At 40.5% G+C, this 25,121-nt stretch overlaps 1 protein-coding gene and 1 long non-coding RNA gene across 5 annotated transcripts in view; one reads left to right on the top strand and one right to left on the bottom strand.

Annotated features, from left to right (window-relative positions):
- Positions 1–250: 250 nt before the first annotated feature.
- Positions 251–25,121, bottom strand: part of DDX58 (DExD/H-box helicase 58) — a 78,161-nt gene continuing 53,290 nt past the window's right edge. For 2 of the 4 annotated variants that reach the window (XM_043890598.1, XM_043890595.1), the window contains exons 12-18: positions 24,621–24,756; positions 23,402–23,550; positions 20,508–20,598; positions 17,733–17,903; positions 13,462–13,613; positions 3,048–3,191; positions 251–1,537 (exon numbers count right to left, since the gene is read on the bottom strand). In XM_043890598.1, coding sequence (XP_043746533.1) covers positions 1,199–1,537; positions 3,048–3,191; positions 13,462–13,613; positions 17,733–17,903; positions 20,508–20,598; positions 23,402–23,550; positions 24,621–24,756 — 1,182 coding nt within the window. In that variant the 3' untranslated portion in view covers positions 251–1,198. The remainder of the gene's footprint in view (positions 1,538–3,047; positions 3,192–13,461; positions 13,614–17,732; positions 17,904–20,507; positions 20,599–23,401; positions 23,551–24,620; positions 24,757–25,121) is intronic. The other 2 variants (XM_043890597.1, XM_043890596.1) reach the window with 2 other exon arrangements.
- On the top strand, positions 19,062–24,627 carry LOC122685731. Its single transcript, XR_006338533.1, has 3 exons — positions 19,062–19,487; positions 21,879–22,054; positions 24,421–24,627. It is a non-coding gene; the product is annotated as an uncharacterized LOC122685731 (long non-coding RNA).

Raw genomic sequence — 25,121 nt, 5'->3', positions numbered from 1 at the left:
TTCCATGTTCCCATTACTAGTCATTGTCCACTGCTGAGAACACGCTCTTCAGCACACGGAACTCTGCTCAGTAACCTGTGGTGACCTGAATGGGCTCTGTGAGTATGTGAAACTGATTTACTGTGCTCCACAGCAAAAACTAACACTTCAGAGCAACTACGTTCTAATAAAAATTAATCTAAAAATTTAAAAAAGAAGAAAAAGAACTAAACTTTAAAGGAGAAAGGTCAAAGAGACAAAAAAGAAAAAAAAAAGTCCACCACTGAATTTTAATAATAGATGCCACACGTTGCTACACAGAGAATACAAGTATATGTGACTCTGATGCCTATGAATGTGTATATACATTGAACCTTTGGAATTGCCAACATGTGAGGGCTCAGAAAAAGAAGCCCATAGAAAAGACTGGGGAAGAGTTAGAAGAGCTAGTGGCCAAGACGGAGTTCCAAGAAAGAAGTATTCAACAGGGCAAAAACAGCTAAAAGATCAAACAGAAGGACTAAGAAGTGCCCAATGGATTTGACAACCAGAGTCACTGATGACCTTGACAAAAGTAATTTCAGTGGATCGTTCAGGGCAAAAGTCAGTTTATAGTAGGTTAGTCAGTTCAGTCGCTCAGTTGTGTTTGAGTCGTTGCGACCCCATGGACTGCAACACGCCAGGCCTCCCTGTCCATCACCAACTCCCAGAGTTTACACAAACTCATGTCCATGGAGTCGGTAATGCCATCCAACCATCTCATCCTTTGCCATCGCCTTCTCCTCCCGCCTTCAATCTTTCCCAGCATCAGTATCTTTTCCAATGAGTCAGTTCTTCGCATCAGGTGGCCAGTATTGGAGTTTCAGCTTCAGCATAGTGGGTTAAGGAGAGGGAAGTATGGAAAACCTTTCAACATTCCATTCACTCATTCATTGATCCCAGTGTGTACTGAGTGGCTGTGGGTGCAGTGGGTTCTGAAAGGAAGGATGGCAACAAGTTAAGGCTTATTCATTTTTCCCAAGCTCTCCTGGCCAACAAAGAATCGCGTGCTCTAATCCACTCACTTGTGCTTGACAGACATGATACAATATCAGTACAAACTGCTGAAAACGAAATAGAAGTTGAGTGATAAATACTCAGTATCGTACAAGCCATAGGAAAAATAACTTGACCATAGTACAAACAGACCCATCATTTACCCACAGGTCTAACTTCTTCTTCATTCAAGGCCATCCATTCCCTGCAGATTGAGGTCTTGAGCGTGATTGTACAATTCTGCAGCATCAAATGGGATCTTCTCAAAATTAAAGTCCTTCCACTTTGCATACAGTGTCTGAGCTCCAGTCACAACATCTTCCACAACAAAACTTTCGATCTTTATAACTGGAATCTCGAATGACTTGTACCTCACGTGAATTCCCCAGTCATGGAGGCAGTCCTTCCTGGCACAGAAGATCTTAGCTTTCTTCTCAAAACTCCCAAAATTCTTCGGTCTCGGATGTAACTTAGTCACGAAGCGCTCCCTGAAAGCATCTCTAACCACAGTGAAATGGCATTCCTACAGATAAAGGGATCGAATAGCACCCAAAACAGAATGTTAGAACCAGAACATAACTATGATTTAAAAAATAAAATTCCCAACCAAACTTGTTAGTCCTCCTCTGCATGAGGTGTCCCCCATCGACTCACTGATCCCTCCACGCCCACCCTCACCTCCACTGTGTGGTTGGGAGTCAGACTGCATGGATTCTACTCTGGTCTTGAGGCAAACTCACGTTTCCTCCCTACTCCATCTGTAAAAGAAGTGGGACCCCGCCTCCTCGTCATCTCAGATTATTGTGGAATTTTACCTTTTATGGCAAAAGAAAAAGACTCAGAAAGGTATGGGAACTTGCTAGTATTAGCCCTAAATGTGTTTCATGCTCCAGTGTTGCCCTGAGTAGAGACTTCAGCTTTCTGAAGACTAAACAACCCCAGTGTGACAACTCATCATGTGAACCAGCCCAGGCCCTCCACTGTCCCCAGTCGGCAGCGATAGAGTTACGTCCACTTTTTGTCTTTGGAGATTTTTCTAACCCTTTATCTAAAAGTTTTAAGGAAAAAAAAAAAATAGAAAGCTAAGCTGCAGATGTGTTTAAAATCAGGAGATTTTGCTTCCATTGTAAAAGTGACCCATATCCCCAAAAGAAAGTTTAGAAAACGTAAAATAGGTGTGGGAGGAAGGCTCAGGAGGGAGGGGACACATAGATACTTGTGGCTGATCCACGTTGTTGTACAGCAGAAATTCACACAACACTGTTTAACAACTGTACTCCAATTAAAAAAAATATTTTTAAAGAAAACATAAAATAGAGAAAAGCATCACGGAGTCTCACTGCAAAACGTGAGGAGGTTTTAGTATACTTCTGCAGCCTTTTCTGGTACACACCTAAGTGTTTTTGTTGGTGGTAGTCATAGTGGTGGTGGTATTATTTCACATTGCTCTGATCGTAGCATATTTACTACTTTGTATCCTGGGGTTTTTCCACTTTGCATTAATTTGTAAAAAGTTTTTCCTTATACTACATAAGCTTCCTAATCATTTTGTTTAACAAATTTTATTTTGGAGTAACTGCAGATTTACAGGAAAGTTAGAAAGGTGGTCCTGTGTACCCTTCACCTAGCGTCCCTAAGCACTACCATCTTACATATCATAGCACATTTGTCAGAACTAAGAAATTAATATCGGCACATTAGTATTTACTAAACTATAAATTTTACTACTTTTTCTAATAATACCTTTATCTGTTTTAGGATCTAATCTAGAATACCACATTGCATTTAGCATAATGATTATTTGTAATGGTTATACAGTATTTAGTTAAACAGCAAACTTTTAAGGTATTCCTTTATTGTTGAATATTCAGGTTTGTTTTTTTTTTAATGTTTTAGCTTTTTAAAAATACATGGACCTTGGTCAGGATAACAAAAGAAATAAGAGTATTCTTACTATAATCCTCTCACCGATAGATAAGCTTTAATGAGTGCTAAAAAATGACCCAGTGCTCTTTGTGAAAAGGGTTGCTTACCTCCACCACTCTTATATCAGCTGTGTAACATGCAAAGGTTTTGCACTTTCTGCAAAGCAGTTTTTTATTTTTCTTATCAAGCACAGGTTTTACTTTTCCTTGATTATCCCTGATTAATTTTTCATGACTCTGTATCTGGAGAATCTAAGTGCAAAAAAAGCAGACAAAAAACCCTTCAAATATGTACTCTGGGTATGACTAAAATACACACACACACACACACACATACATAATAATTTATTCCTATACAACTTCTATGAATATACAGTACCTGGTGTTGTTTATAAAAATCCCATAGGTAATTTTGATTCTCCTAATTCTTTGTTAGTCAGTGTTTAACTGTGGCCTCTCCAATTAGTCCTTCCATATCTTCATCAAAGATCCATAAAAGCATGAAAGATGTCCATAAAACAGTCATGTGAACCATGCTTTCTACATTAGTAGTTGGTAAAACTTTAAAAACCCTTCACAAATAGACATATGATATGCATTGACTGTTTCAGGAATGAAATACCCACTCCCTAGGTATAAACCCATTGAACAGAATAGCAGGCAGAGGAGTCCCCCACTATCTAAACCTTTTTTCTCTCTTCCCTTGCAAACCACAAAGAATATTGTTGAATTATATTAAAGTTAAATGTCTAAACAGGATGTCTACATTCTACCTCAAAATTTGGCCTTGGTTAAGTACAACTAAGAACCCTGAAACATTATATATAAAATAAACCTAAGATTCTGAAGGATGAAGAGAAGAAGGCAGACCAGTTAGGAGCCATGGAACCCTAGAAACAACACAGGAGTGAGCTCCCTGGGGTTCTTCTTTTTTGGCCTTGTGTATACATCCCAGACACGGGGCTGAAGAAGCTAGCAACCAGAAATGCCTCTCAGCACAGACAGAAAGTCTCAACAAAGGCCTGTCTCTCTAGCCAAAGGATGAAGACAGGGGCAACTAGCTAGACAGAAAACTTTTAGACAATAGCTATTCCACAGGAAGAAATCAACAACAACAACAAAAAAACAAGAACCAAGGAACCCTGAATCTAGTGGGGAGGAACCTAGAATTCCACTAAGCAGGACTGATAGGAAGCATCTCAACACTCCCCCCTGGTGGTGTCAGAGAAGGCCACACAGGGAGCCAGGATTTTCAGTCCTGCCACATGGTAGCCCCCCTGCCTGTAGTATCCATAGAGATCACGGTGGGGGCCAGAACTTCCACCTCCAAGCGGAAGTAACAAGGAGCCTCCACTTGCTGACATCAACAGAAGCTGAAGTAGGAAACCTAGCCTTCTACCCTCACCTGGCAGTTATGAAACAGGGTCACCTACCTCCCCTGCCAGAACAATATCAGAAGAAGCCAGGTAACACAGAAGGTTAAGTAAGATCCCAAATTTCATCATATGGTATGAAAACCTCTGGGTTTTGATTTAAAAATCACTCTTTATACCAAAAACCAGGAAGATCTCAAACTGAATGAAAAAAAGAAAAAAAAAAAAAAAAAGAGAACCAGTTGATGCTAACACTAAGATGACAGAGATTTGAGAATCATCTGACAAAAACTTTAGCCATAATAAAAATGCTTCAATGGGTCATCATAAACACTCCTGAAACACAAACAAATTTAGAGGCTCAACCAAGAAATGGAAGATATAAAGAAGAACAGAATGGAAATTTTAGAACTAAAAGATACAATAACCAAAACAACAAGTTTAGTGGATGGGCTCAATAGCAGAATTGAGAGGACAAAGGAAAGAATCGATGAACTGGAAGACAGAACAATAGAAATGGCCCAATCTAAACAACAGAGAGTGAATAGAAAAAAATTAATAAATGAGCAGAGCCTCGGGTAACCTTAAGACTATTTTAAAAAGATCTAACAGTTATGACAGGAGAGGGGAAAGAGCAGAGCTTAAAAAGTACTGAAAGAAACAATGACTAAACATTTCCCAAATTTTACATAACAGAACCCTACAGGTATAAGATGCTGGACAAATCCAAACAAGATAAATGTAAAGAAACCACACCAAGACACATTATAATTAAACTTCGGAAAACTGAAGACATAGGAAAAAAACTTCAGTGTGTATGTATGGTTTGCCCCTTAGCTTCATTTATTTATCTATTTCTGGATTTACATGTTTTTTTATGTAGCAATTTCACCTTTAAGAGATTTATCCTATGGGAAGTCCAGATCATTTGATTTATATTGTCTTTTTACAATTTTTTTCAATTGAAGTGTAGTTGATTTACAATGTTATGCCAATCTCTGCTGTAGAGCAAGATGACTCAGTTACACACATACAGACATATTTTTTTCTAGTATGGTTTATCACAGGATATTGAATATGTTCTCTGTGCTATACAGTAGGATCTTGTTTATCCTATTGTTGTTTAAACTGTTACATATATAATAAATATATTTATAAACTATTATATATAATATATATAAAAACTATTATATATAATAGTTTAAACTATATATAGTTTATAAATATATTTAGTTTATAAAACTATTTAAAGTTTATAAATTTATAGTTTAAACTATTATATATAATAGTTTACATTTAATTTGCTAATCCCAAACTTCCCTCCCCGATCCACTCATCCTTGGCAACCACAAGTCTGTTCTCTAAACACATAGGAAAAAAATCTTGAAAGCAACCAGAAAAAAAAAAATGACACCTTACCTACAAGGGAAAAACAATCTGAATGATACCAGATTTCTCATCAGAGAATGTGGACAGCAGACAAAAGTGACATATTTTTCAAATGCTAAAAGAAAACCTTGTCAACACAAATGCCTATATACTCAGCAATATATACTTCAGAAATAAAGAGGATATAAAGACATTCTCAGATGAAGCAAAACAAATTATTTTAAGAATTTGTTCACCACCTTCCTTTCCCTAAAAGAAGAGCAAAAAGAAGTTCTCGAAAGAGGACACGACAGAAGAACACCTGAAACATCAAAGATGAAGGAAGAAAGAGCATGGTGATTTCAGAGCAGAGCTGTGTGTAGAAGGATCTGCTCTGCCCCACGGGTCTGTGGGGCCGCCTCTTTTTATCCAGTGTTCCAGGTGGAGCCAGACAGCTTAGGTGTAAGCCCTGTTCCTACCACTTAGCAGCTGTGTCATTCTGGGCAAGTGCCTCAAATATAAAATGGGAATAGTCATAGCATTTACTTCATAGGTTGTTGGGAGGTAACATGAGTTAATAATTGATCAGGACTGCCTGGTATAGCTTTGATGCTCCTTGGTATTCGTCTTGGTCTGTTAGGCTAGTCTTTTGCCAAGAACCATGAAAACATTAATGATGGTGATTTGTACTTCAATATTGGGTAGGGCAATACCTATTCATGAGTTATTTTTTCTGAAATGTCATCGCTATTTTCATTTATGTATGTGTCTATATAAACTCTAGAGCCATTTTACAAAGCTAAAATTTATACTTTGATTATGGGCTATGATAAATGTACAACTGAATTTGCAGTGGATGCACATCTTTAAAATACTCAGTCATTCAATTCAAGAAAATGGTGTTTCTTTTCTTTCTTTTTCTAAAGTGTTTTACTTGGCTGTGCTGGGTCTTAGTTGCAGCATGTGGGATCTAGTTCCCTGACCAAGGACTGAACGTGGGTCCCTGCATTGGGAGCTCGGAGCCTTAGCCACTGGACCACCAGGGTATTCCCAGGGTTTCTTTTGTCTTAATTTACCTTCTATTATTCGGTAAAATTTTTTTAGTTGTCCTTGTGGTGTTGGAGAAGACTCTTGAGAGCCCCTTGGACAGAAAGGAGATCCAGCTGGTCCATCCTAAAGGAGATCAGTCCTGGGTGTTCATTGGAAGGACTGATACTGAAGCCGAAACTCCAGTACTTTGGCCACCTGATGTGAAGAGTTGACTCATTGGAAAAGACCTTGATGCTGGGAGGGATTGAGGGCAGGAGGAGAAGGGGACGACAGAGGATGAGATGGTTGGATGGCATCACCAACTCGATGGACATGAGTTTGAGTAAACTCCGGGAGTTGGTGATGGACAGGGAGGCCTGGCGTGCTGCAATTCATGGGGTCGCAAAGAGTCGGACACAACTGAGTGACTGAACTGAACTGAACTGATTTATGCTTCAAACATTTCTGGTTAGGCCAACAGATGCAGAGTTTAGACAGATGGACTCTGCCCAGCCCCACCCCAACCTAGCTGTGTGATCTACTGACACTGAAAATTTTCATGCCTCAGTTTCCCTCCCAGAGCGTGACTTCATGAGAGGCTCGACCACATGGATCACTGAGAGACCCACTGATATAAATAAGCATTTGCAGGGCTTGGTGGAGAGCAAATGTTCTGCATGTATGAGACAGTTATTGTCACTGTGAGTGGAAATGTCCCAGCCCCATATACCTTGTACTGGCTACTGATCACCCATTGAGAAGCCATTGATCTCTAATGCACTTCAAATTGAAATAAAACTTGATTTATATTTAAAAATTTAGGCCTGGAATATAGGTCAGGAAAACAATCAAAATATGATTTTCTCTCCCCCAACTCCCCACTCTACTCCATCCCACCTGTAATTATTTTCATTGTTTTTGTAAGAATAAAGGATGCTTAATGCACCCTATTTCCAATCCACATTTTCACTGCTGTAAAACTACTGCATGATGTATGCATTTACCTCATTATTTCCTCTGGGTGAATTTCTAGAAATGAAATTCCATGGTTACATGATATACATTTCCCTATGAGGAATTTAAATTTCTCAGACATGGTTCTGATCGTTATTTAAGGCAGGCTCAGGGTGGGGGGAATGTGACAGGAAAAAAGGTAAAAATGTAAACTTGCCCTTTAGGCATCCAATTAAAAAAAATCACCTATATCTAATGATGTTCGATTATATACTAAAATGCAATTAAATAGTTCAGTTCAGTTCAGTTGCTTAGTCGTGTCCGACTCCTTGCAACCCCATGGACTGCAGCACGCCAGGCCTCCCTGTCCATCACCAACTCCTGGAGCCTGCTCAAACCCATGTCCATTGAGTCGGTGATGACATCCAACCATCTCATCCTCTGTCGTCCCCTTCTCCTCCCACCTTCAATCTTTCCCAGCATCATGCTCTTTTCAAATGAGTACGTTCTATGCATCAGGTAGCCAAAGTACTGGCATTTCAGCTTCAGCATCAGTCCTTCCAATGAATATTCAGGACTGATCTCCTTTAGGATGGACTGGTTTGATCTCCTTGCAGTCCAAGGGACTCTCAAGAATCTTCTCCAACACCACAGTTTAAAAAGCATCAATTCTTTGGTGCTCAGCTTTCTTTATAGTCCAACTCTCACATCCATACATGACTACTGGAAAAATCATAGCTTTGACTAGATGAACCTTTGTTGGTAAAGTAATGTCTCTGTTTTTTAACATGCTGTCTAGGTTGGTCATAGCTTTTCTTCCAAGGAGCAAGCATCTTTTAATTTCATGGCTGCAGTCACCATCTGCAATGATTTTGGAGCCCAAAAATATAACGTCTCTCACTGTTTCCATTGTAATAACCTCAAATATTTTAAATGTCACTAAAGGCAATAAATATAAATCCTAAAAATTAAAACTCTTACTTCTATACTGAAAACTAAGTAAAACTCAGTAACTGCATGAAGAGGTTTAACCAAAGTCGGGAGTTAAGTCTAGAGCACACAGTCTCTCCTTCGCCCACCTGTGGTTGGGAAGCGGCCTAACTCCCTACACTGAGGTGAGAAAAGCGAAACTATGAATACCTGACTGTATGCAGTCAGGGGCAGAGATCAGGCTGGAAATTCTGTAGTCAAAATGCACTTCCTTTTATCCTGTATCTTATTCTCTACTCATAAGAAAGGAAAGTAGGCTTCTTCATTTTAATTTCAAATGACCCTCCACAACTAGAACTATGAAAAATATCCTTTACACTTTATTGCTCTAGAATGAAGTCCAATCAGATCCTGAGGCTTCCATCATGGAAATAAGTTTCTGGAGGGTTCTGGGCTGTCTACAGTTTCAGCTAGATGGCTGCAGAATAACCAGAGGTCCCCAAGGGCCACAGTACTCTGGGGAAGTCAGCCACACACAGGTAATGGACAAGGCAGCTATGGGTGTGGAGAAGAGAGTGCACAGGCTCCCTTTCCCCTACTCAAGGACTGCCCAAATGCGCTCTGAACTTCTTCCCTCACTTGTGCAAAGTTTTGTGATATAAAGGGCCTGGATGCTCAGATCCAATGTCCAGTTCAGTTCAGTCGCTCAGTCGTGTCCGACTCTGTGACCCCATGAACCGCACTCAGCACGCCAGGCCTCCCTGTCCAACACCAACTCCCAGAGTCCACCCAAACCCATGTCCATTGAGTCGGTGATGCCATCCCACCATCTCATCCTCTGTTGTCCCCTTCTCCTCCTGCCCTCAATCTTTCCCAGCATCAGGGTCTTTTCCCTGCATCAGGACCAATGAGTCAGCTCTTCGCATCAGGTGGCCAAAGTATTGGAGTTTCAGCTTCAACATCAGACCTTCCAATGAACACCCAGGACTGATCTCCTTTAGGATGGACTGGTTGGATCTCCTTGCAGTCCAAGGGACTCTCAAGAGTCTTCTCCAACACCACAGTTCAAAAGCATCAATTCTTAGGTGCTCAGCTCTCTTTATAGTCCAACTCTCACATCCACACATGACCACTGGAAAAACCATAGCCTTGACTAGATGGACCTTTGCTGGCAAAGTAATGTCTATGCTTTTTAATATGCTGTCTAGGTTGGTCATAACTTTCCTGCCAAGGAGTAAGCATCTTTTAATTTCATGGCTGCAGTCACCATCTGCAGTGATTTTGGAGCCACAAAAAATAAAGTCAGCCACTGTTTCCCCATTTATTTGCCATGAAGTGATGGGACTGGATGCCATGATCTTGGTTTTCTGAATGTTGAGCTTTAAGCCAACTTTGTCACTGTCCTCTTTCACTTTCATCAAGAGGCTCTTTAGTTCTTCTTCCCTTTCTGCCATAAGGGTGGTGTCATCTGCATATCTGAGGTTATTGATACTTCTCCCGGCAATCTTGATTCCAGCTTGTGCTTCCTCCAGCCCGGCATTTCTCATGATGTACTCTGTATATAAGTTAAATAAGCAGGGTGACAATATACAGCCTTCACATACTCCTTTTCCTATTTGGAACCAGTCTGTTGTTCCATGTCCAGTTCTAACTGTTGCTTCCTGACCTGCATACAGGTTTCTCAAGAGGCAGGTCAGGTGGTCTGGAATGCCCATCTCTTTCCACAGTTTATTGTGATCCACACAGTCAAAGACTTTGGCATAGTCAGTAAAACAGAATAGATGTTTTTCTTGAACTCTCTTGCTTTTTTGATGATCCAGTGGATGTTGGCAATTTGATTTCTGGTTCCTCTGCCTTTTCTAAAACCAGCTTGAACATCTGGAAGTTCTTGGTTCACATATCGCTGAAGCCTGACTTGGAGAATTTTGAGCATTACTTTACTAGCGTGTGAGATGAGTGCAACTGTACGGTAGTTTGAGCATTCTTTGGCATTGCCCTTCTTTGGGATTGGAATGGAAACTGACCTTTTCCAGTCCTGTGGCCACTGATGAGTTTTCCAAATTTGCTGACATATTGAGTACAGCACTTTCACAGCGTCATCTTTAGGAGTTGAAATAGTTCAACTGCAATTCCATCACCTCCACTAGCTTTGTTCATAGTGATGCTTCCTAAGGCCCACTTGACTTCCCATTCCAGGATGTCTGTCTCTAGATGATTGATCACACCATCGTGATCACCTGGGTTGTGAAGGTCCCTTTTGTACAGTTCCTCTGTGTATTCTTGCCACCTCTTCTTAATATCTTCTGCTTCTGTTAGGTCCATACCATTTCTGTCCTTTATTGAGCCCATCTTTGCATGAAATGTTCCTTGGGCGTCTCTAATTTTCTTGAAGAGATCTCTAGTCTTTCCCTTTTCAAAACACCACAGACAGGGGGCTCACCCTGAGAACCATAAATCCTTTGACTTTTAAGAGAATAAGGTTTCTCCTACCTTGGTATACTTCTCCTAAGCCTTTCCCCTTGATAGCAAAGCCTGCCTCTTTAACCATGGCAGCGTGCGCTGGTCACCACAACAGGACAGGGATGAGACCAAGACTCTGCCCTCCCAACCACCATGGAATTACCAGCTAGCAGTGACTCCTGGCCACCCTTGAGCTGGGTCCCTGCTCACTTTTTACCATCTCTGCCCATTTTCAGTCCATGCATGTTAGGGGAATTCCCCAGTGCTCTTAACTAGCCTGATTCAACAGATATTTAACAACAGTCCATTTTCTCCTCACCCTACTCTATGACCTGATGCGTTGGCTACAAAAGAACATATGGCTAAGTATCTTCGCTATTCACCTGAAACTACCACAATATTATTAATCAGCTATACCCCAATACAAAATAGAAAGTTTGAAAAAAAAAAAGTCAAAAAACAGAAAAATTAAATTTTAATTTAAAACATAATTTTAAAAAGTAAAAAAAGAACTCTAGGGCTTCTCTGGTGGCTCAGTCGTAAACAATCTGTCTGCTAGTACAGGAGACATGGATTCAATCCCTGGTCTGGGAAGATCCCACATGCTGTGGAGCAGCTAAGCCCATGTGCCACATCTACTGAGCCTGAGAACCACAACTACTGAAGCCTTCACTTCCTAAGCCCATGCTCCGCAACAAGAGCAGCCACAGCAGTGAGAAGCCTGCTCACTGCAGCTAGGGAAAAGTCCTGGTGGCAACAGAGACTCAGCACAGCCAAAAATAATATAAATAAATAAATAAAATTATTAAAAAAAAATAAAAAAGAATGTCTATATGTTTGTTCCAGCCTATATCTTCCTCAACAGGCTTTTACTCTCTTGCTTTTGCCACATGTGAGTATAAGCACACCGTTACCTAGTGGAGGAGATAAAGAAGTTATGCCAAAGCTAAAAAGGTTTTAAAGCCTTTAATCAGCATTGCGTCTATATTCTACACAATAGAGAGGCAGCTCAGGGGAAAAACCTTGTCCTAAGTAAAAGTAAGGGGGGAAGTTAAGGGGAACTAAAGAATTTCCCTGCAATTCTTCTCAGTGAAAACATAGAAGAGGTACTTACAAATATCTGGTTCTCCTAACTTTAGGAAAAAATGTTTTTTAAAATGAGTCGACACTGACATAACATCATAATTTTTTCCTTAAGTAACTGTTAGTTTGCTTTCGATAGTTCATTCCCTCTCAATACTTTTTTGAACATACAGATTATGACTTTTCAAAATTATGAACCCTATGGAATTAGTCTACTGCATTGTAAGACTCATCTTCATGAAGTTAAAGTAGGCCTCTCACCCTTGTCCTGTAACCACTCCCATTTTAAGCACTTACTTTACAACAGGCACTGTAAGAAGCAATGCATACATCTCACTTTATCTCCAAAACCACCCTGTGAGTTCTACAAATGAGAATGATGATTTCAAAGAGGAACTATCTGAAGTCACACGTTTTATAAGTGGCAGAATTGAGACTGGAAGCACTGATTCTAACGTTAAACTCTTCCCCAGGGCTGCAGAGTCCAGTGTCTCCAGAGAGTCTGAGATGAAGTCTCTGCAAACGGTCTGGAGAAAGTATGGGTGTCTGTGAGGGGTGGGGGGTGTCTGTGTGTGTCTCTTTCCCTAATCTGCTTCCATGCCGTGTCATAGAGGAAATTAAAATCAAACTAGGGCACCACTCAGAGGCTGGGCTGAGCCAGCATGCTACTCCAAGGTCCACACTAGCATCCATATGCATGAACAGGCCTGCCGATACTGGGCACAGCTCCAGGCACAGTGCACCAGGACCCCCTCCCTGAGGACTCCAGGTGTTAGAGAGAGCCGTGAAGAAAAGACGAAAAAGAGCTGTGTCTTGAGTGTTAGGGTGTTGTCCTCAAAGTGAACAGTCCGTGTAGGAGCTATTCTAGCTGTTTCCCTTTAGATCTAAAAGCATAGCTTCAAGTATTAGCACTATAAGAATTACAGCAGAATGAATATTCTGATATTCACTGTGGGGTGAATTCCTGGCGGTCCAGTGGGTAAGAACCCACCTTCCAATGCAGGGGAGGAGAGTTTGATCCCTGGTGGGGAAACGAAGGTCCCACACACTGTGGGGCAACTAAGCCTGCCACAACTCCTAAGCCTGTGTGCCACAGCTAGAGAGGAGCCCTTGAGCCCTGACTAGAGAAGCCTGCACTCTGTAATGAAGATCCTACATGCTGCGACTAAACCCAATGCAGACAAATAAACAAATACTTAAAAAAATAAAAATATAACCTAAGAAACACTCAGAGCAAAATGAGAACAGGTACCAACCAGGTTCATGGTCCCTGTTCATGGCTTATAGTTAGATTCTGAAGGAGTCACACGGATGCAAAGACTTACCTTTTCCTTAAATTCTGCTTCATTCCAGCTCTGCAGGCTTGAAATGGAGTCGTTCATCATTTTTTCTTTGCAGATGTTTATTTTTTCTTTTTCGATTACATCAGCATTACTAGTCAGAAGGAAGCACTTGCTCCCTCTTGCTCTTCCTCTGCCTGTTAGAAAATAAACACTTTATTTGGTGTCTTTGACTTAAAACTCTGGCAAATGGGAGAATGTGAAAGAAACAGGGCTATTCTTAAAATTCAACTTTGGTTCACTGAATCCCACTTTCTGGAAAAGCTGAGCTGGTAGGGTGTGGAGTCAAATGCAGCTGTGCAACTGCACATTAAACATTCAGATAAAGGAACCCCCTTCAGGCTGGCTGCTCAGGGTCTCCCTGGTGCAGTGTGATAGGACAGACACATTATGAGAGACACTGCTTAAAGACAACCCAGCAGGAACCTCCAGGATGACACTGTGAGGGCCCCAACGATGAATGACAAACAGATGGGGAAGTGGGGAAATAAGGTATGTTCACAGGACTTGACTGGTGGTCCAGTGGATGGGAATCTACCTGCCAATGCAGGGGAAACAGGTTAAAACTCCTGGTCCAGGAAGATACCACATGCCACGGGGCAACTGAGCTTGTGCACCACAGCTACTGAGGCCACACGCTCTGAAGTCTGCACACCCTAGAGCCTGTACTCTGCAGTGAGACAGGCCACCGTGACGAGAAGCCCGTGGACCACAACTGGAGAAACGCCCGAGCGAAAAGCAAGGAAAACCCAGCATTCAGTTCAGTTCAGTTCAGTCGCTCAGTCGTGTCTGACTCTTTGCAACCCCATGAAGCACAGCCCGCCAGGCCTCCCTGTCCATCACCAACTCCCGGAGTCCACCCAAACCATGTCCATTGAGTCGGTGATGCCATCCAACCATCTCATCCTCTGTCGTCCCCTTCTCCTCCTGCCCCCAATCCCTCCGAGCATCGAACTTCCAGATGTTCAAGCTGGTTTTAGACAAGGCAGAGGAACAAGAGATAAAATTGCCAACATCTGCTGGATCATCGAAAAAGGAAGAGAGTTCCAGAAAAACATCTATTTCTGCTTTATTGACTATGCCAAAGCCTTTGACTGTGTGGATCACAACAAACTGTGGAAAATTCTTCAAGAGATAGGAATACCAGACCACCTGACCTGCCTCTTGAGAAACCTGTATGCAGGTCAGGAAGCAACAGTTAAAACTGGACATGGAACAACAGACTGGTTCCAAATAGGAAAAGGAGTACATCAAGGCTATATATTGTCACCCTGCTTATTTAACTTATATGCAGAGTACATCATGAGAAACGCTGGGCTGGAAGAAGCACAAGCTGGAATCAAGATTGCTGGGAGAAATATCAATAACCTCAGATATGCAGATGACACCAGATATGCAGAAAGGGAAGAAGAACTAAAGAGCCTCTTGATGAAAGTGAAAGAGAAGAGTGAAAAAGTTGGCTTAAAGCTCAACATTCAGAAAACTAAGACCATGGCATCTGGTCCCATCACTTCATGGGAAATAGATGGGGAAACCCAGCATAGCCAAAAATAAATAAATAAAACTTTTAAAAAAGAGACATGTTAAAGAAACAAAAGACCTATACATAGAAAACTATAAAACACTGATGAAAGAAATCAAAGAGGACACAAACAGATGGAGAAACATACCGTGTTCATGGATTGGAAGAATCAATATTGTCAAAATGGCTATTCTACCCAAAGCAATCTATAGATTCAATGCAATCCCTATCAAGCTACCAATGGTATTTTTCCCAGAACTAGAACAAAGAATTTCACAATTTGTATGGAAATACAAAAAACCTCGAATAGCCAAAGTAATCTTGAGAAAGAAGAATGGAACTGGAGGAATCAACCTGCCTGACTTCAGACTCTACTACAAAGCCACAGTCATCAAGACAGTATGGTACTGGCACAAAGACAGAAGTATAGACCAATGGAACAGAATAGAAAGCCCAGAGATAAATCCACGAACCTATGGACACCTTATCTTTGACAAAGGAGGCAAGGATATACAATGGAAAAAAGACAACCTCTTTAACAAGTGGTGCTGGGAAAACTGGTCAACCACTTGTAAAAGAATGAAACTAGAACACTTTCTAACACCATACACAAAAATAAACTCAAAATGGATTAAAGATCTAAATGTCAGACCAGAAACTATAAAACTCCTAGAGGAGAACATAGGCAAAACACTCTCCGACATAAACCACAGCAAGATCCTCTATGACCCACCTCCCAGAATATTGGAAATAAAAGCAAAACTAAACAAATGGGATCTAATGAAACTTAAAAGCTTTTGCACTACAAAGGAAACTATAAGTAAGGTGAAAAGACAGCCCTCAGATTGGGAGAAAATAATAGCAAATGAAGAAACAGACAAAGGATTAATCTCAAAAATATACAAGCAACTCCTGCAGCTCAATTCCAGAAAAATAAATGACCCAATCAAAAAATGGGCCAGAGAACTAAACAGACATTTCTCCAAAGAAGACATACAGATGGCTAACAAACACATGAAAAGGTGCTCAACATCACTCATTATTAGAGAAATGCAAATCAAAACCACAATGAGGTACCATTACACGCCAGTCAGGATGGCTGCTATCCAAAAGTCTACAAGCAATAAATGCTGGAGAGGGTGTGGAGAAAAGGGAACCCTCTTACACTGTTGGTGGGAATGCAAACTAGTACAGCCACTATGGAAAACAGTGTGGAGATTCCTTAAAAAACTGGAAATAGAACTGCCATATGACCCAGCAATCCCACTTCTGGGCATACACACTGAGGAAACCAGATCTGAAAGAGACACGTGCACCCCAATGTTCATCGCAGCACTGTTTATAATAGCCAGGACATGGAAGCAACCTAGATGCCCATCAGCAGATGAATGGATAAGGAAGCTGTGGTACATATACACCATGGAATATTACTCAGCCGTCAAAAAGAATTCATTTGAATCAGTCCTAATGAGATGGATGAAACTGGAGCCCCTTATACAGAGTGAAGTAAGCCAGAAAGATAAAGAACATTACAGCATACTAACACATATATATGGAATTTAGAAAGATGGTAACGAAAACCCTATATGCAAAACAGAAAAAGAGACACAGAAGTACAGAACAGACTTTTGAACTCTGTGGGAGAAGGTGAGGGTGGGATGTTTCAAAAGAACAGCATGTATACTATCTATGGTGAAACAGATCACCAGCCCAGGTGGGATGCATGAGACAAGTGCTCGGGCCTGGTGCACTGGGAAGACCCAGAGGAATCGGGTGGAGAGGGAGGTGGGAGGGGGGATTGGGAGGGGGAATAAGTGTAAATCTATGGCTGATTCATATCAACGTATGACAAAACCCACTGAAATGTTGTGAAGTAATTAGCCTCCAACTAATAAAAAAAATTAAAAAAAAAATAAATAAAAAATAAAAAAAGAGACATGTTCACAACCACCAGAATATGGGTGGAAAATGAGAAGTGGTATAAAAAAGAGGGATAAAAGGGCCACGGGCATTCAAATTAGAGATGACTGCCAGCTGGGAGAATGAGGAACCGGCGATGTGGAAGCAGGGGGAGAGAAACAATGAGCAGCAGCAACAATACATGAGCAAGTCCTTCAAAAAGGATAAAAGGTGAAGCCAGGTAGGCTGAAGTGGATAATGCACAAAGTGCAAGAACGGGAAACCAGGTTGGAAAGATAAGAGGTGCCGGATTTTGAAAATGCTTTAACATCAAGAACATTTGGGAACCATGGGAGTTTCTATACAGGGAGGTGAGATGCTCAGAGCTGTTTTTCAGGAAAAATAATGTGGCAGCTGTAGTTATGGAAATTAAGGAAAAATAAGAAAGGCCAGTTAGGAGGCTGCCTAGTTCCAGTGGGACAGAACTTGCAGTGTCCTTTCTGACACACAGGGGACCCACCAGCACCCAAGCACAGCCATGAACCGTTCACATGTGACTGCCGAAGCCTCAAAGCTGGAATTTTCCTTCCATCAATACGTCAGCCAATATTAACCAAGAAAGCAGTATTCATTGTGAACAAGAACAAAAATAGACAGAATTGTGGACAAAACTGTAATCACCCCATCCTGACCAAGTAGGTCACCGTAAGGGCCAATGATGGAAGGGTCCACTGTGCCGCCAGTCACGGCAAACGAGAAGGGCTGGAATGACAGACACATTCACAAGTCAGACAAAACGGTAGCCTTTGAGTCCTGGCATCAAAGCTCTTCTTACCTCTGGTTTGGATCATCTTGATGACATTGCCCACATACTCGTAGAGGATGACCAGATTGCACTGAGCAATGTCAATGCCTTCATCGGCAACCGAGGTAGCAATTAGAATCTTGCTGTCTCTGTTGGTTCTGAATGCATCCAGTGCACACTTCTGTGCTGGGAGGGTCATTCCTGTGTCAGAGGGCATTACATAACTCACCAAGAGGGAACTTTACCATTGAAAAAAACAGCTGTTGATTATGGAAAGCTTACGACATGCCAGGTACTGCGATAAGTGCTTTACCTTCATGATCTCACAACAAGCCGTGGGGTAGGCCCTATCCCTGTCCTTGCTTTAGAGAAGATAAGGCGGGGGGGTCTGACATCTTGGACTTTATCACAAGTCTGCCTGACCTCAAATTCCAGCTGCAGCACCTACTAGCTATGTAGTTTCGGTCACGATATCTCAAAACAAATGTTAAATTTTTTGCAAAAATACCAACAGCTTGACAAATATCATAGGATACCACTTATGTGTAGAATCTAAAGAAAAGCGTACCAATGAATGTATTTACAAAACGGAAGTAGTCATGGATGTAGAAAACAAACATGGTTACCAGAGGACAAGGGGGGAAGGGATACACAGAGATTGGGACTGATACATACACACCACTATATATAAAATAGATAACTAATAAGAATCTGCTCAGTGCTCTGTAAGGCCTATATAGGGAAAGAATCTGAAAAAAAAGAGTGGCTATATGCATATGTGTAACTGATTCACTTAGTTGTATACCTGAAACTAACATGACATTGTAAATCAACTATTTCCAATAAAAATTTTAAAAATATATCAATAGCTAACTGTAACACCTTTGTGCACATCCAGGAGGTCTCAGCTAACAAGACCTTTTCACATCTACTTACTCACTGGAACTTCACAAGGCCCTTTTTAGGTTGACATGGCAAATGTTATGATTCCCCTTTACTACAGGTGAAGACCTGGAGGTTTTGGAGGCATAGTAAACTGACAGCTAACTAGCCAAACCAGGCTTGGAATTTAAGTTGAGGACCCTACCACTGTGCAGTTTCCAGCCACTGATACACTGAGAAGAGCAGGAACTTAAGTGGTCTCCACCTCAGAGTTAGCAGAATTTATAAATGTTCCAACTCTGTCCCAGTAAATTGGCAGCAAAATTTTCACATCTATTTTGCCGAGGCCAAAACAATTTCTTTTCACTATGATCTACTGAACAATGAACATGCCCAAGACAGACACCACACTTCACCAATTTCTGAATTTAACTATTTGTTCATCAAACATTTATTCTGCAATTATGGTTTGTCAGATAAGGATAGAATGGTTAAAAGGCTCATTTTTATCTAAAGGGAGCTCCCAGTTTGTGGAAGAAGGCTATACATGGGAAACTATGATTCAGTGCGATGACAATGAATGCAGCCAGAACTGTGCGCTGTGGGATGTGGGCGAGGGAGACTCCACCCTCGTGGTCTAGACTCAGGAGGAGGGGGAGGCTGCTGGGCAGAAGCACAGTTACTGGCACAGAGTGAGTTCTCAGTGAATGTGGGTGGATGGTGGATGGAGAGATGAACGAATGAATGGACGGATGAATGGAGGGATGGACAAACAAATATGAAAAATACCTTCTGGGTGCTTATGTATGGTGAATAACAAAGTTTGAAAATCAAGTTGGACTCATGCTGGAGTCATACGGCAGAAGACAATTCCAACCACAAGGTCGTGTTGGACCTCATTTGGTAAGCCAACTATTCAAAATCTGACTTTGCTTTTTAGATTAATGAGGCTTAAATTTTGCATAAAGGGAAACTTCAAGGGTGATGACCAACGACTGAGAGCAGGACTGTTTATTATAAACAGCACTCAATAAGAGATACAGTGAGGACGTGTCATTGCCTGTCACTGGGGGGTGGGGAGCATGGCTGTGAGAACGTCAGCATGAGACTGGCCACCTAGGATCAAAGCTGCCTTTCATCCTTTAAACCCCCTACCTAGATTTTAGGATTATCTCTAGGACTTTTTTTAATTATAAAATACATAATGCATATAAGTCTTTTTATATTTTAAAGAATAACAATAAAATAGATAGAGAACATTTCTATTTCCAGTTAATCTACTGGTTGAAAATTTGAGCAAGAGAGTAACATACTCAAACAATATTAAAAACAAAACAGAACTTTGGTTTTGTCTGCAGGACATATGGGAGGAGGAAAGTCTACAAGTTTCTGACATTTGAGCATGGTGATGGCTTTTCAATGTGTCCACTGAGCTAGGCTTAACTGCAATCCCCAGATGCTCACCTAGGTGTTTCTGTGAAGGGGATTTGCAGATGTAATTAAACTTCTTAAATCAGTTGATATGGTTACTCAATAAGGACTTCATTTTAGGCAGGCCTGACCTAAACAACGCGGCCCTTGAAAAGAGGACTGAGGTGATCCCTGACCTCAGAGACTCTGGACAGCTCACACCTATGGGGTTCCACTGGTCCTGACCTGCCCTGCGGACTCGGACTGGCTTTGCCGTCCAAGTGTGTACGTCAATTCCTTGTACTACATCCGTGTGCCTGTCTGTGTACAATATACATGTGTTGCTATATATATATGAATGTATATATATATATATATGTATTTATAATCTCCTACTGATTTTGCTTCTCTGGTTGAATCCTGACTAATACAAGCACTAAGAAAGAATTAAAATATATCATATATGTTCTTATATATATAGTATGTTAGATCTAATGCACTATATATAAATACCCATTGTCTGATTTGTTCGGCCACGTCCAGTCAATATGCCAGGTTTTAGAAAGCTGAGCCTAGGATGTTCTTCAATCCAGTTCTTTAAGGCCTGAAAATACAAAGCAATTGTCAGCTGGATACTATTCTGTACTAATTCAATATTGCATATATGCCGCCTGATTTGAAGAGCTGACTCACTGGAAAAGATCTTGATGCTGGGAAAGAATGAAGGCAAAAAGAGGGAATGGCAGAGGATGGGATAGTTAGATAGCACCACTGACTCAATGGACATGGATTTGAGCAAACTCCAGGAGACAGTGGAGGACAGGGGAATTTGGCATATGGCAGTCCATGGGGTCACAAAGAGTTGGACATGACTTAGTGACTAAACAACAATGCAAGTAGAAAAAAAGCTTAAAGTAAATGATAATAGAAAAGAATTAAAAAAGAATGTATGTATATGTATAACTGAATCACTTTGCTATACAGCAGAAATAAACACAACATCATAAATCAACTCTACTTCAATTTTTAAAAAGTATACAGACAAGCATTCTGAAGTAGTTTTCAGACTAATAGACCTGAGGAATCAAAAGCTTCTAGTGATTGAATTCTATGCAATAAATAAATATAATGGTGTCTCTCTTTGTAATCTGATATGATTCAATTTCTAAGACATTTTTTCAGTGAAAAAGGCAAGGTTCAGAATAGTGGGTAGGTAGAAAATAAGTGAATTTAGAAAGATCTCAGGACACAAGATCAATACACAGACATTAGTTGTATTTCTAAATACCAGCAACAAACAAAAGTACCATTTATAATGGCATTAATACTTAGGTGTAAGTTTAACAAAATCTGTGCAGAATCTGTATGCTGAAAATGACAAAACACTGATAAAAGAAACCAAAGAAGATGTGGCAGGTGGCCTCTAAGGTAGCTGTGAGTGATCTCCACCCCCTAGAATTCAGATCCTGTTTAATCCCTTCCCCTCAAGTGTGAACTGAACTTACTGACTTGCTTCTAGTGAATAAAATAAGGCAGACCTGAGGGGAATCACTTCCAAGTTGAAGCTATAACATGACTGTGACCTTGACATTAGGTGCCCTCTCAACCTCTCTTGGATCACTTAACTCTAGGGGAGGCCAGCACCCCTTTGTGAGGTCGGCCTGTGGAGAGGCCCCCATGAATGAGTTAAGCATGTGTGTGCATACTTAGTCATTAGCTCATGTCCAACTCTCTTTGTGACCACTATGGACTGTAGCCCTCCAGGCTCCTCTGTCAATGGGATCTCCCAGGCAAGAATACTAAAGTGGGTTGCCATTTCCTTCTCCAAGGGATCTTCCTGACCCAGGGATCAAACCCGTGTCTTCTGTGTCTCCTGCATTGCAGGCAGCTTCTTTACCCACTGAGCTATCAGGAAGCCCCCATGAATGAGCTAAGCGCATCTTCTGCCAAAAACCACACAAGTGGGGTTGGGGGTTGATCCTCCCAGCCTTGAGGTGGCTGTCGCCGTGGCCAACAACCTGACTGGAGCCTCGTGAGACGTCCTGAGACGGAAACATCCGGTTAGTTGTTTCCAGGTTACTGACCCATACACATTATAAGATGATAGATATCTGCTGTTTCCAGCTACTTAGTTTGGGGATAAACTGTTATCAGCGGTAGATAATGAATACAGAAGCCCTTATAAATAAAAAAGATACAGTTAGGATATCATTTCTCCCCAGCTTTATCTATGGGTTCAGTGCAATCCCAAATGAAATTTCAATGGATTTTCTCATAGATGTGGATGAGTTTATTCTAAAATAAAAATGGAAAGGTAAAGAAAGGTAGCTAAGACAACGTTGAAAAAAATTTAAAAGTTGGAAGACTCACACTACCTGATTTCAAGACTTAATTACTAAAAAAAAAAAAAAAAAGACTTAATTACTATAATGCTACAGTAATCAAGACCGCATATGACGGGTGAAAGGATAGATGTGTAGGTGAATGGAACAGAATCCAGAATCCAGAAACAGAACAACATGAATACAGTCAACTGATCTTTTTAAGTAACAAACGCAATTCAGTGGAGAAAGGATAGTCTTTTCATCACATATGCTGAAACAATTGGATGCCCACATGCTAAGAGGAAAAAAGTCTCAATCCATACTTCAAGATGAATTGTAGACTTAAATATAAAATCTAAATCTATAAAACTTCTAGACGATAACATGGGAAAAAATCTTTGTGTTTTGGGTAGGCAAAGGTTTCTTACACACAAAATCATAAGCACAATCCACAAAAAGAAAAAGAAAAGATAAAATGGACCTGTCAAAGGTTAAAACTTTCAGAAAGAGATAGGTTAAGAGAATGAAAAGATCTTGAGGAAAATGTTTGCAAATCACATTTCTGATAGAGGATATTTTTGTCAGAAAATAGAACTCTCAAAAAACTAACAACAATAACTTAAAAACTCAACAATAATAAATAACCCAGTTAAACCCCATTTTAAAATGGGCAAAAGATGTAAACAGACACTTCATCAAAGGAGATACATGAACAGCTAATGAGCATATGAAAAACTGCTAAATCATATTAGTCACTAGTGAAATACAAATTAAAATCTTAGTGAGGTACCACTAGATGCCCACAGACATGGCTAAAATTTTTTTTAATTGATGGAAAGAATAAAAATTTGTGAAGTGCTTGCTGTGAGTGTATCAAGGCATTATAAACCAGAGTGATTGAGACAGTGAGGTATTAGTGTAAGGATAAACAAACAGAAAATCAGAAAAGAATAAAGAGCCCAGAAACAGACCCACACAGACCCTATATAGGGATGCTTAATTGCAAAGAAGTGAAGAACAGACAATCTTTTAAATAAAATGATACTGGGCCAACTTGTTTTCCACAACGAGGAAGAAGCTTACATCCACTAGTGCTCGGGTTTTCGCAAAGAGGATGGTTCTGGTCTCTGGGTTTAAGTGGTATTCCTCTTGCAAGATGAAGCTGAGATCTTCGAGTTTAGGGTTCTCATTGCTGGGATCCGTGGAAATATCTTCTAGTTCCAACAGCTTTTCTGCAAAAAGGGGAATATTTTACAAAAGGCTTATGTGTGTGTGCTAAGTCACTTCAGTCATATCCAACTCTTTGCTATGCTAAGGACTAGCCTGCCAGGCTCCTCTGTCCATGGTATTCTCCAGGCAAGAATACTGGAGTGGGTTGCCATGCCCTCCTCCAGAGGATCTACCTGACCCAGAGGTCAAACCCACATATCTTGCAACTCCTGCATTGGCAGGCAGGTTCTTTACCACTAGTGCCACCTGGAAGCCCACAAAAGGTTTATAAATTCTAGCAATTTAGAACACACTGCAACCTCTAGCTATAGTTCAAACATTTCATCTCTCAATCTCTGACCAGAATTTTATCATAAATAACCACCAATGCAATGCATACACTGAATACACTAATAAATGCATAAATTTTTCCTCCCCCCAGAGCTAGTTGTTCAGTGTTTAGCATATGTATAGTTAATACTTTGGTATAGACCAAAAATTATTATTTGGGAAAAGGCATTTGAGAGAGGAAGAAGAAAGACTTACTTTTCATTTAATATTTTCCTATATTTTTCTTAATATGAACACAGTGGCATCATGAGCCATATCGGTTTTCTTCTTTATATAGAAGTACATAATTACAATCTTGTTTGGTCACCAAGTCATGTCCAATTCTTTGCTCCCCATGAACTTCAGCATGCCAGGCTTCCCTGTCCTTCGCTATCTCATAGAGTTAGCTCAAATTACAGTCTAAATATCATTAAAACATTTTTATATTTTTAAAATCTTTATAAAATTACCAAAAGTTAAACCAAAACATGTTCCTATCAATTGACTATTTCTATGGGATGTATCTTTTGCAAATCCTACTATTTTTTCCTTCTTCGAAACAGGAAATAGTGTAAGCAGCAGATTCTTTTCCTAAGTGCAGATTTCCCTGAAGTTTCACAGTCCTGCCACGTATCCTATCTTCTTAAGCCCAGGACAAGTCCCCGAGCATCACCAGGTGTTGCTAAGTGTGACACCATATGCGTATGCTGCCCCTGGAGTCTCCAGGCTCTACTGGCTTCCTCCCCCTGGAAACACCACCTACCTTCAAATCTCTGAGTGAGATCTTGCTCAATTGCATCAAATCCTGCTGCCCGGACATTTCTGAAGAAGTTTTTCAAGTAATTCAGAGCATCTTTCACCCGTGCATCCTCATTGATAATGAGGGCATCATTGTATTTCTGTTGAAAATGGAAACTTTCAGTATGTTTCTAATGTCTAATACAACTGTTATACTTAAGTTCATTTCACTGTACTTAACACAGAATTAATTTTAATAATAAACTTGTCTCAAGTCTATTCCAACTCAGTTTTTAAAGATGAATTGCCTCTAACAGTTTTGCAATAAAACCCTAGAACCATACTGTTAAAAAACAACAACAACACACCTCAATTAGCTAGAATTAGTCATTAATTAGGATCACTTTGGATCCTAGAATCCTTGGAAGAGAAAGAAAATTACATGAAAAATGCATGTCAAAGATTAAATCACAAAAAGGAAAGCAAAGTAACTTCCACATCAACCTGCTTCATAATTCAGACATTC

Source organism: Cervus elaphus, chromosome 29 (assembly GCF_910594005.1).
Source record: "Cervus elaphus chromosome 29, mCerEla1.1, whole genome shotgun sequence".
NCBI lineage: Eukaryota > Metazoa > Chordata > Mammalia > Artiodactyla > Cervidae > Cervus > Cervus elaphus.
This window is presented reverse-complemented; position numbering and strand designations above follow the sequence as displayed.